The 13,114-nt window shown below is 40.9% G+C and overlaps 1 protein-coding gene across 4 annotated transcripts in view; it reads left to right on the top strand.

Moving 5' to 3' along the window:
- The window catches only part of ACTR2 (ARP2 actin-related protein 2 homolog (yeast)), a 49,022-nt gene extending 39,591 nt beyond the window's left edge, over positions 1-9,431 (top strand). For all 4 annotated transcript variants that reach the window (XM_014532065.1, XM_014532066.1, XM_014532064.1 and 1 more), the window contains 2 exons: positions 3,445-3,577; positions 6,743-9,431. In XM_014532065.1, the coding sequence (XP_014387551.1) occupies positions 3,445-3,577; positions 6,743-6,913 (304 nt within the window). In that variant the 3' untranslated portion in view covers positions 6,914-9,431. The remainder of the gene's footprint in view (positions 1-3,444; positions 3,578-6,742) is intronic.
- Positions 9,432-13,114: the final 3,683 nt, after the last annotated feature.

Genomic DNA, 13,114 nt, shown 5'->3' with positions numbered 1-13,114 from the left:
AACAGGGCGGAGCAAGCAGCTATTGCTGATCCTCAGCCCTGCCCTAAGGGGCCGCGCGTCTCAGTGTCCCGGTAATTGCTGCCAGCACCTCTGAGGGAAAGCCGTCCTCAAGTTCCGAGTTCCTGCTGCTGCCAGACCGTCCAGTTTCTCCCCGTATGAGCCCTGGGGCCCCAGAGATTTCCCGGAACCGGAGTTCAGAGCAGTCAGCTTGTGACTCCCGATTCAAAAAGACAGCAGCGTCCTCAGGTGCCCGCTCCTTTCCGCGTGCGCTGGAGCCTCCGTACCTCTGCACTTTACTTTCGTAGCTCCTCTGAGTCTGTGTGCTCTTCTCTTTCCTTCTAGTTGTAGAATTTCCACTCAGCCAGCCTTCCTGTGGTTCTGGATGATGACCATTCTGTCTTTTAGTTGTATTTTTGAAGTTGTTGTCGGAGGCAGCAATTTCCGGTGTTTACCGATGCCGCCATCTTGGTTTCTCCCGTAGAATTTTTGTAATTATTTTCCCTCAATTTTTAAAAGTTCCTTTTATATTAGCTCTGTTATCTATTACAGATATACTCCCCTAATTTAACACTTGTCTCTTGCTTATGGTGTTTTTAGCCATACAAAAAATTGTTTTTTATTTAGATGTATAATTAGATACATAATTTGCCCAGCCAGAGTGGCTCAGTTGATTGAGTGTCATTGTCCTGTGCACCAAGAGGTTTGCCAGATCAATTCCCAGTCAGGGCACATGCTTGGGTTGCGGGTTTGATCCTCAGTTGGGGAATGTGTGGAGGGAGGCCTATTGATGTTTCTCTCTCATGTCCATGTTTCTCTCTCCCTCCCACCTCCCTCTGCTTCCCTTCCTTTCTTCCTCTCTCTGGGCATGTCTTCAGGTCAGGATTTAAAAAAAAAAAAAAAAAAAAAAAAAAAAAGATATATCTGCCCTGACTAGGTTAGTTCAGTTGGTGAGAGCTTTATCCCAATATGCCAAGGTTGCAGGTTCAGTCTCCAGTCAGGACACATACAAGAATCAACCAATAAATAAGTGGATCAACAAATCGACGTTTCTCCCTCTCCCTACCTCTCTAAAATCAACCAATAAATTTGAAAAAAGATATATAATCTTTTCTTTTATTGCATCTGGAGTTTGAGTTATAGTTAGAAAGCCCTCCTCTACACCCAGGTTATTGAGGCGTTCACTCAAAAGTATTTTGTAAAGCAAGTGTTTGCTTACTTGTTTGTTTAACCCTGAGTTAAATACCCACCTAATTTTTGTGGGATGGCTGGGGAGTAGGATAATAATGGAAATTAATAAAAATAGCAATTGGCTCATAATATCCTATCTAATAAAAGAGTAATATGCAAATTGACCATCACGCCAACACACAAGCTAGCCACCCCCATGTGGGCACAAGATGGCCTGCAGGGGAGAGTAGTTGGGGGTGACCAGGCCTGCAGGGGAGAGCAGTTGGGGGGAACCAGGCCTGCAGGGGAGGACAGTTAGGGGCGACCAGGCCAGCAGGGGAGGGCAGTTAGGGGTGACCAGGTTGGCAGGGGAGGGCAGTTAGGGGCGACCAGGCTGGCAAGGGAGGGCAGTTAGGGGTGACTGGGCCAGCAGGGGAGGGCAGTTGGGGGCAATCGGGCCGGCAGGGGAGGGCATTGGGGGCTTCAGGCTGGCAGGGGAGCAGTTAGGTGTCAATCAGGCTGGCAGGGGAGTGGTTAGGGGGTTATCAGGCTGGCAGGCAGAAGCGGTTAGGGCGATCAGGCAGGCAGGCAGGCAGGCAGGCAAGCGGTTGGGAGCCAGCAGTCCTGGATTGTGAGAGGGATCCCAGATTGGAGAGGGTGCAAGCTGGGCTGAGGGACACACTCCCCCCACCCTGTGCATGAATTTCGTGCACCAGGCCTCTAGTCTATATATAAAAGCCTAAGCAACTGTTACCATTGGTCAACTGGAACGACCGGTCACTATGATGCACACTGACCACCAGGGGACAGAAACTCAATGCAGGAGCTGCCCCCTGGTGGTCAGTGTGCTCCCACAGTGGGAGCGCTGCTCAGCCAGAAGCCAGGCTCACAGCTGGCTCACGGGCTTGCAGCAGCACTACTGAGCAGTGGCAGCAGGCACAGTGCAGCCAGGATGAGCGGGAACGGTGGGGCGCCCGGCCTGGCTTGGGCTCCTCCCTGGCCGCCTGCCGCTTAGGCACTGCTACTTCTCCCGAGGGGTCCTGGATTGCAAGAGGGTGCAGGCCAGGCTGAGGGACCCCACCCATGCACACATTCGTGCACTGGGCCTCTAGTAAATCTATAAATCTAATGGAGGATGATAAAACATCTAACCTAGACTTCATAATTATGATAAATTCTAATAATAGGAACTAGATAGAAGCTTTTGTCCTTTGATTTAATGAAAATTGTATTTAAAAGTACATTTCCTGCCCTAGCCGGTTTGGCTCAGTGGATAGAGCGTCAGCCTGCGGACTCAAGGGTCCCAGGTTTGATTCCGGTCAAGGGCATGTACCTTGGTTGCGGGCACATACCCAGTGGGGAGTGTGCAGAAGGCAGCTGATCGATGTTTCTCTCTCATCGATGTTTCTAACTCTCTATCCCTCTCCCTTCCTCTCTGTAAAAAAAATCAATAAAATATATTTTTTAAAAAAACTACATTTCCTGTTGGTGGTGATTCACGTTTAGGCATTCCTATACTTCAGCTGCTTGGCTTATGGGACATGCATGTCCATACTTCTGCAATTAATAAAAACAAAAATGCTGTTCTTTTAGAAGCTAGAATTATAGTCGCTTGAGCCATTGAGAACCTGGGAGTAACTACTAAAGACACGAAGCCAGTTTGAATGAAGCCAAAATGGATGTGACTCAGCTCCCGAGCTTTACTATGAGAAGAATTCCTCGGACCCTCCCTCAGATTATGTTTTACTACATATGTAGCTATTTTATATTTGATTAACCAACAACATATTTAAGGAAAGGAGAGGATTACTATAGGAAGCAAACATGTTCATCAGTCTAACAAAAAATAACAGTGACAGCCTCAAGGCAAAGGAACAAAACGGGAAACTACAAAAGGCAAATGGAAAAATTGAAAAGCAAGAACTAGGAACATAATAGAATATGGTTATTGGAGTAAACAACCACTTCTCAAAGGCTCCAGAAAGCACTGTTATAACACAGTCCAAATACTGATAGTTTGTAATGTAAACTGGTCATTATTAAAAGACTCAGATTTCAAGTGTGTCATGCTTTAGAAGTATATTCATCAAAATTGTAACATTTTATATGAAAGGAGGGCTTGTTACCCAATAATAGTAGTAATAGCAAACATTTAGCCTGTGATTTATATGTTGAATTTTAATTCTCCTAGCAACTAGCTGACATAAATAACAGGGACTCTGAGATACTGTTTTCCTAATCTGAAACCCCAAATGGCTATCTATTGTGTCTTTCTAGATCTGAATTCTATAAGCACATTGTGCTTTCTGGAGGGTCTACAATGTACCCTGGACTACCATCACGGTTGGAACGAGAACTAAAACAGCTTTACTTAGAACGAGTTTTAAAGGGAGATGTGGAAAAGCTTTCTGTAAGTATCAATAATCCAACTAACATGCCTTTAAAACCCTGTAAAGTAGCTTGTTAATCTTGCCAGCCACCAGAGGGCGCAAGAAGTCTTTCTAAACAAATTTCTAATACGGTCAAGTATAGCCTTGAAGAGATAGGAAGCACTGAATGGTCAAGGTCATAAGGACTGTCCCAGAATGGTCATATTGCATGGCCACTTGTGTATTCAGTGGATGGAGATGAGTAGGTCCAGGACCAAACATTCTGAGTTATCTGTAATGACTAGCCTAGAATCAAGGTGTCTCTTAAATGCATGGGAAGAACCTGCTGTACTGTGGAGGGATAAATGCCCCACTTGGTGGTTTGGGGTTGTTTTTTATTGTTGTTTTTTGTTTTTAACTTTTTGGATATGTAATCAGCCTTCATTGCTACTCTTGGACTCTCATATTTCTGATTTTATATTATTTTCTGGCTTTTTCTTGCATATGTCTTAGCTCCCCGATCAGATTATAAAACATCATGTCTTCAATTATTTTGCATCTCCATCAACTATCATAGCTCCTGAAATAACCTTTAATTAGTAGTTGTTGGTAAGTAGTGTAGAAAGAAAATTTTAAACTAGCACTAGTTAATGGTTGTTTGACGTTGTTTTTTCCCCCCTATAAACTGGACTGTGAAGTACACTATATATTGTGTGCTCAACCAATAGTCATTTAATTCTGAATAAATCTCTCAGGTTTCTCTCATGGACTTTAATCAACTGTATTAGATGAGATTACACATTACAGAGGACTGTACATATTGGAGACACTAATAGTACATTTCTCATATGTGACTCAAAATTGGTGAAATTAAATTGAGTGTGGACACACATACATTAAATAAATTAAAAGACTGAAAGGAGCCATATTGTTCAAGTCCTTCACTCACTTGTCAGATTTTATTGAGTTACACATATACTTTAAAATCGGTTTTAGGTGATCATTTATTTATTCAACATATATATGTTGAATTCCTTCAGGGTGACAACACTGGGATAAACAAAACAGTGGTGAACAAAAACCAAATCCCTGCTTTTAGTTTAAGAAGTATAGCATCTCAGTAGTGATAAGTACTATGAAGAGAAGGAAAGTAAGGTTGGGGGTTAGAAAGTGGTAGGAGTTGGGGAGATGGTGTGTTCCTTCATGTGTGATTGGGGAAGGCCTCTGATGAGAAAACTTTTGAGCAGAGACCTGAATGGAGTGAGGAAATGAGCCACGTGACTGACTCTCTAGGGGAAGAACCTTCTAGGCAGGAATAGCAAGTGCAAAAGCCCCAAGTTGGTGGGAGTGGGTAGGTATGGCTGGAGCTGAGAGAGCAATGGAGAGGGCTGGGAGGTGAGGTCAGAAAGACAGCCAGGTCACAGTAGAGTTTGACTTTGCTCCTAGTGAAATTGGATTTTGAGCAGAGAAAGGATAGGATCTGACTTGCTTTTAAAGGATCATTAAGTCTGATGTGAATAGGCTTTGAGGGGAGGGAGAGAGGTGAATGTAGAAAGACAGGTTAGGACGCTCTGAGAGAAGGGAGGAAGTGGTAAAGGTTTACAGAATAGAGGAGGAGGAGTAAAATGTCTTGGAGAGTGGGGGAGAGGGAAGAAATGTAATGGGATTGCCGAGCAGCACTAGGGCTCAGTTGAAGTAAGTGATGCATTAGAAGTAAGGTGCTTAGTTTTTCTCCTGTAGTGTTCAGTTGCTTGAGGGCAATGCAAGTAGAGAGTTGATCACCTGAGTTGCAGTTTTTCCAAGTGAGTGTGAGAGGGAGAGGACAGACTCACCAAGGATAATGTCAGGAAATGATGGAGAGGGCACACTCATGCAGTGAAAGCAGATATGAGGAGAAATCACCTGGGGATCTGTAGATGACTTAGGCAAGGAGTAGTGGATGGAAGGAGTTTCTGAGGGCCTGTGGAGCTGTAGGGAGGAGGAGAGAGGAGCAGCAATGAAGAATAAGAATGCCTGTTACCAAGTCCCGGGGTCAGGAAGTGCTGAGAGGGAAACAGCAGCCAGCTGAGAAAGCTTCAAGGGCAGCAGTGTCTTCTGGGAGTCCAGCTTCCCTTAGAGCGGGGGTGGTCGGCCTGCAGCCCTGTGCCCCAAACAGCTGTTCTGCTGTAAATACAATTGTTTTGGACAAAGCCAGAGCCATTTTATATGGCGTTACCTATCACCACATATTTCTATAGCTGTCCAGAGAGACCTGCAAAGCTTCAAGTATCTGCTATCTAGCCCTTTACAGAAACAGTTTGCTGACCCCTACCTACGAGCAAAACAGTAATTCAAATAATTATAACAGGTTAGCCTCAGAGTTGATAACTGGTGTTTTTCTGAGATGTATTATCCCATCTTACGATTCATTTATGTGACATAAAGATACTTTAGAATGACAGTTATTTTGAGTCCTTTTGCAGGATTTGTGGCACTGTTAATAAAACTGCTACATCATTTTAAGGTTTCTTTTAGGTGTTAACTGACCGTACAGATTGAGGTGTGTCCTTGTTAGGCAGTTAATACTGGCCATAGAGTTTTTTTGTTTGTTTGTTTTTTTGGCCATAGAGTTTTAAACTTTTCCCGCTTGTCTTTCATTTGGTTACTATGTTCATTTTTTCCAATACCCCCAGGATTTATTTTGACCATATTTGGTCTTTTGAGAATATTTTATTTGAATCTGAGAAAGTAGAAAGAGAGCTTTGCTTATAAGAAAAGAGTTTCAATCTTTCTCTATTGCATGGGACTAAAGTCATAGCAGCGTTAGACCTTGAAGAAACCACAGAAGTCCTCTTATCCAAACTCTTCATTTGATAGCTAGCTAAGTGGTCAATCCCTGTGTTCATCCACCAGTTGATGGGAAAAGCTGCCACAAGCAGAATCTGGTATTTGGGCTCACAATAGGGTGGTCATGGGATTTATCGTTCAAATCAGGACACTTGATAGTGCTGTTACTAATGATGGGGTAACAGGTGTAAATCAGGATTGTTCTAAGCACACTAAGTATGAGCTTTGGGCAAATTACAGAATGTCTCTACCTCAGATGCCAAATCCTGCAGTCCTACTTAGACCACAGGACGTTGGTGAGAATTCTGCAGGAGAATATGTGAAGTCGTTACACAGTACAAAGCACTATGCACATGTGACATTTTATCATCTCTCTTTAGAAATTTAAGATCCGCATCGAAGACCCACCCCGCCGAAAGCACATGGTATTCCTGGGTGGTGCCGTTCTAGCAGACATCATGAAAGACAAAGACAACTTCTGGATGACCCGACAGGAGTACCAAGAAAAGGGTGTCCGCGTGCTGGAGAAACTCGGTGTGACTGTTCGATAAACTCCAAAGCTTGTTCCCATCACACCCCTAACGCTTTCTTTTTTCCTTTATTGCCAATCTTTGAACTCATTAAATTCCAGGACATGGAAGAGGCCCCTCTTTAACCTTTAACTGAAAAGGTCAGGTTTTATTCTGGAGTCTTGGGGGAGCTTTGTTAAATTTTTGTTAATGTGGCTAAATCTGATTGTTTAATGCAACCACTTCCTTACAAACAGAAGGAGAGGGCAAAGGGTCCTGTCTGCTGCTTTGTCTCTGCTGAGTAGGCATTTAGATCATTCCTGTAGGCTTCCTAGTTTCACTTGACTGCTCTAATGCTGCTAGTTTCAGCGCACTAGGTGGTATGCCTTTATTAGCATAAGAAACTTTAACAGGAGCTTTTACACGTTATTGGGGTGGGGGGTAAGGGATGGGTGGGCAGCTGCTGAACCCTTAGGGCATTTCATCTATAGTGTGACGCTTTCAACACAGATTTAAGTACCTTACAGCTCTGGTATTAACTTTTTAGGGAAATATTGGGCTCAGGACTAAATTGTATTGGGTGAGTGTTTGTGTGTAGGGGCCAGGGGAGTTGATCTTTTGATTTTGATATTTTGATTTTTGAGCTCTTCTGCTCTGGGTACAAAAGATGAACTTTATTTACAGTATTTTGATTTGACAGGTTTTCTTCTACTTTTGATCTGCCTGGAACTGTTTTCATATGATAGAAAAAAATAAGTATAGTATCCTATGTGGCGTAGGGATTTTTTTTTTTTAATCAACCATGTTATCTGGGACTAGACTCCCTAAAATCTATCAATAGAAAAGTAACATCTTTAAAAATGCTATTGGACATTCAAATTACAGATTTAGAAAGTGCTTAAGAGCTGGTATTTTCTAAGAGTTTCTGTTTATACCAGAAGCATTAAGGTAAACCCAGTGCCAAGTATCATTCTTGCAAATTATTGTTTTAGATAACTGACCAGTGCTTATGTAATAAAAACAAGTAAAAACATATAAATAATTACTGGCAGTAGGTTATAATTGTTGGGTTAAAAATAACATTGAAATATGGGACTTGTTGCCAGTTGGGTAATTTTCATTCATTTTTGTTTTGTTTTGATTTGAACCTTGAGAGTAAAATTTGACTATTTTAAATGTTGGCCAAAAAAAAAAAAAATCAAGATTTAAATTTGTATCTGTACTGAAAAATTAATCATATCAACATAATCGCAGCCATTTTATGCTTGAAAGAAGAATTATTGGTAATTTGTAAATGTTAGCAGACCTTCCTTCCTAATTCAGAAAATCATATTTATGAATTCTGTCAGAATTACTTGGTATCTGAAAAAAATACTCAGGCCTGAATGCTTTCTAAATTCGAAAAACAAAGTAATAAATTATATCACGCTAAGTACAAAATGCAGATTCTGAGGGGAAAAGTTTGTTGTTTTGTTTTTTTTCCCCCCAAAAAAATTATTTACTAATAATGAAAAGAAAACTTTGCTTTGAAAGGAGAAGCTTATTTTTCTGGGTAACTGAAATCAGAGAAATTATTGGCTTTAGAGTCTCTTTTGTGAGAAAACTTAAAAATCAGTTTATATGAAATAAGCAGCAAAAGGAGGCTAGTTTTCATTATGCAGCTTCTGTTATTATTAAGTATTTTTCTCTGTTTACCTCAATTTGAACAAATAAAAGAAGTTTGCCTGCATGCTGGCCATGCTTCAGTACATGTGAATAGCCTATGAATAACATCTACTAGATTTTAGGGACCTGGATGTCTGAGTACTTTGGGATTCTAAAGTGTTGCTAAATCATGTTCTTATAAATCCCCCCAGCCTTTTGAGTACTGGACTTTTGTAAAGGACACAAATGTAGGACCAGTACCTACTAGCTGTTCATTTCAGGTAAATGGATTGACTCTTGGCCTTTGGTCATGATTTTATAATATGGGGGCAGAAAACAACAAAGAATGGGATAGGCTCTTAAATAAAACAATGAAAGAGCACTTATCATCTGTCCTTTGTAGGATTTGGTTTTAATTTCATATTCTGCTAGCAAACATGACATTAAAATGGTGTATTAATATATATAGTATAATTTTAAAATTCCATTTTATAATTTTCCTATTCCAAGGTGAAATGATGCATTTAGAAATTTTGGGGGTGGGTGAAATGTTGTGTTTAATTGAATTTGTCTAGTATGAGTTTTTCAAATTAAAATTTATCTGTTATGAAAGATCTGATATTTAGCTCTTAAACCATTGTCATTTAAATTTCTAAAAATGATTAAAATTATTTTCTTTTAAAATTAGGATTGCTAATACTTTGATCTTTGAGAAGGGCTTCTTAGAAATAGGTCCTATGGTTAAACTTTTTTCTTCAAAACTTGGTTTTGGATGTTAACTTTTACATGGTTCTGAGCACTGTTAACAATATCAGTAAAGTATTTTGAGAAATCATTGGAAAGTTAAAAATTCTGAATTTAACATGAATACACTTCTTTTTGATTCAGAAAATAAAATCAGGTTTTTCAAAGTAAATTTGAATTTTGTCTTTCTCTTAATAGTTTTTCTCTTTAGTTTCATTTTCTTATATTCATTTATAAATTCATTTTTGCTAATGCAAGATGGATTGACAACTGTAGGCCAAGTTTCATTCAGTGCTCTATTATTTGACCCCAAAACCTCTTCATTTCTGGTATGATTTCAAATACTTGTCGGGGGGGCGGGGGGTTGGGGAGGATAAAAAATAAGAGCAAATGACAGCTATAGCTATATTAGAGATTTTTTTAAAAAAATATATTTTATTGAATTTTTACAGAGAGAAAGGGAGAGGGAGAGTTAGAAACATCGATCAGCTGCCTCCTGCACACCCCCTACTGGGGATGTGCCCGCAACCCAGGTACATGCCCTTGACCGGAATCAAACCTGGGACCCTTCAGTCTGCAGGCCAACGCTCTATCCACTGAGCCAAACCGGTTTCGGCAATCCTCCAGCTTCTAACTGGGCATTTGATCACCTGGATACTGTCGTTTTACGACACTCTATCCACTGAGCCAAACCGGTTAGGGCTATTAGAGATTTTTTTCCCCTCAAACAGAGACTGTTTTGTTTCCCAGAAGATACCCTGTGGTTTTCAAATAGTAGGTAGGAATGGTAGGTAGACTGGTATGTCACATGCCTCTTTCCAAGGATATTTCAGCTCATCTGCAGACTTTTAGGCATATTATTTTTAATAAAACAACTAAAGAAGGATGAAAGTTTATTAAACTGACCCTTGCTTTTATACTTGCCTTTGAGGATGGAGGCTGGGGAGTAGACTCAAGTGTTTTTGTTTTTCCTTCAGGAAATTGTATGCTTGAATCTCATTGCTCCCTTCATGGCTGAAGTCCCCAGGACCTCCTGAGTTTGCCTCTGATGTCTTAATTGTCTTTTAGTTTCCAGGAGTATAGTGTGACAGCTGTCTACAAATGTTACAGAGGAAGACACTATATAAAGTGTCCTTGTGGATGGAATGAAAGTCGCAACTTTGTTCATCCATTGTACAGCTGAGTGCATTTATTAACTATGATTTTAGAACCATTAGAGAAGGTATCCAGCTATAGTGAACCAGACACTCAGGGATTGCTTTTAGTTCAGTGTTTAGTGCACTGTCTAACCCAGCCGTGGGCAAACTACGGCCCGCGGGCCAGATCCGGCCCGTTTGAAATGAATAAAACTAAAAAAAAAAAAAAAGACCGTACCCTTTTATGTAATGATGTTTACTTTGAATTTATATTAGTTCACACAAACACTCCATCCATGCTTTTGTTCCGGCCCTCCGGTCCAGTTTAAGAACCCATTGTGACCCTCGAGTCAAAAAGTTTGCCCACCCCTGGTCTAACCTTATACTCAGGCCAACTGCCCACAGTACCAGGGGTTTTGTAGGTTCATTTCCATTCAGCTCAAATTCTGTGACCGATTAAAAGATTGGAAATGTTACGTCAGAGGTAAGTGGAGGAAGTGGGGAGGACCTGGGAAAGCGTATTTGCATCTATTGTAAGTATCCCAATTTGTGTTCTCTGCAGATGGAAAGTATCCAAGTAGGTAGGGGGAATCCAGATGATTTCTCACTTCTCTTTGGCTGAACAGAATTCCTGTTCTCTCTTATTTCTACACTCAGTTCCTTCCACCCACTAGAGAGAAAAAGACTGGAAAGGACTGCAAATAATTTTCCTTTAAACAGAAGAATTAGTATTTTAACTGTGTGCACTGGCCAATTGAAAGGTTTGGATTGGGGATTGCAGAGACCAGTCACAAGGATAATACCGGATAGTTTTCAAGTGCAGGGTAGGCTCCTGAGCGCAGTGCCTTTTGCTAATACCAAGCTGAGCCTTTGCCGAGTGCAGTGGTTCTCAACCTTCCTAATGCCGCGACCCTTTAATACGTTCCTCATGTTGTGGTGACCCCCAACCATAAAATTATTTTCGTTGCTACTTCATAACTGTAATGTTGCTACTGTTATGAATCGTAATGTAAATATCTGATATGCAGGATGTATTTTCATTGTTACAAATTGAACATAATTAAAGCATAGTGATTAATCACAAAAACAATATGTAATTATATATGTGTTTTCTGATGGTCTTAGGCGACCCCTGTGAAAGGGTCGTTCGACCCCCAAAGGGGTCGCGACCCACAGGTTGAGAACCACTGGCCTAGTGAATGCTTTTTTCAAGATTAGTGAAAAGAAAACGAATGAGCTGCTTTGCCCTTGAATGGGGGCTTGAAAAAGAGTGCCCTGACTCTCAAGAATAAGAACTTTATTCATTAAAACTATTATAAATATTTGCATCTTAATATTTTAATATTTAACATTTTAATATTACAAATGTTTGAAATATTAATATCAAAGGTTGACATTTTAAGCAATTAGTTCAGGAAATTCTGAAGTTAAGATCTGCCACAATATTAATTTGATCTTTTTGTTAAATGAGTATCTTGATACTATGCAGGGATTGGTTTTTTTAAAAATATATTTTTATTGATTACAGAAAGGAGTAGAGAGGGAGAGAGATAGAAATACCAATGACAAGAGAGAATCACCTCCCAGCTACCTCCTGCACGCCCCACACTGGGGATGGAGCCCACAACCTGGGTATGTGCCCTGACCAGGAATCGAACCGTAACCTCCTGACTCTACCACTGAGTCATGCTGGCAGGCGGGAATTTTTTTTTTTTAGACCTATCAAAGTATACACAAGAAAACTGCAAGGCCTTTATTACTTTAGGAACCAAATCTTAGGATGTCCTGAGTAAGAATTCTCTTAACTGCTCTTCTATTTACGTATTTCATGCCAACTTACTGTCTGAAGAGTAAGAAATTTGGGCCTATACTGAGGCTCAAATGTAAAAATAAGTTGATAATATACATTTGACCCTTTGATTTGAAACCTTCAGTCTACCTACGTGTGTGTGTGTGTATGTGTGTGTGTGTGTGTGTGTGTTCTTAGATCTACATTTGAAGGCTTCCGCATTGCATTTAAGAATTGTTGAAAAGGAATGTAGGTTTGAAGCCTAAAGCTACGATGATGAGGTACAATTCAAAGGACCTGGATGATCAAGCAGGGAGGCCATTTTGCTTATTTTGTTCTTATTTAGCGGTTTAGGTGGGATTTCATGTTTGTATCCTACAGGAAATGATAAGAGTATAATTACCTAAATTTTTTAAATAGTCAAATTGCCCCTTAATGTCTTTCTCAGTATAAAGTCCGAATCACACGGACTGTTTAAAAGTGCAGGTTCCTGCCAAACCGGTTTGGCTCAGTGGATAGAGCATCAGCCTGCGGACTGAGGGGTCCCGGGTTCGATTCCGGTCAAGGGCATGTACCTTGGTTGCAGGTACATCCCCAGTGGGAGGTGTGCAGGAGGCAGCTGGTCGATGTTTCTCTCTCATCAATGTTTCTGACTCTCTGTCCCTCTCCCTTCCTTTCTGTAAAAAATCAATAAAAAATATATTTAAATAAAAACTAAAAGTGCAGGTTCCTGAGCCCCACTGTGGACCTGCCAAACTTGACTGGGGCCTGAGGATGTGCCTGTTCTGCGCTGATGGGCCTAATCCCCACTCCCCAAAAGCTCTCCCTCCCTGCAGTAGGATATCAACAGAACAAGGACAAGCAGGCTCCAAATTACAACCTTTTTTTTCATCCCCGCCCCTGCCCCCGTCCCACACCTGTGTGCCATTG

The sequence above is a fragment of the Myotis brandtii genome, unplaced genomic scaffold, assembly GCF_000412655.1.
Source record: "Myotis brandtii unplaced genomic scaffold, ASM41265v1 scaffold84, whole genome shotgun sequence".
Taxonomy (NCBI): Eukaryota; Metazoa; Chordata; class Mammalia; order Chiroptera; family Vespertilionidae; genus Myotis; species Myotis brandtii.
Note: the sequence above shows the minus strand (reverse complement) of the source record. Positions and strands in the feature narration are given on the sequence as shown.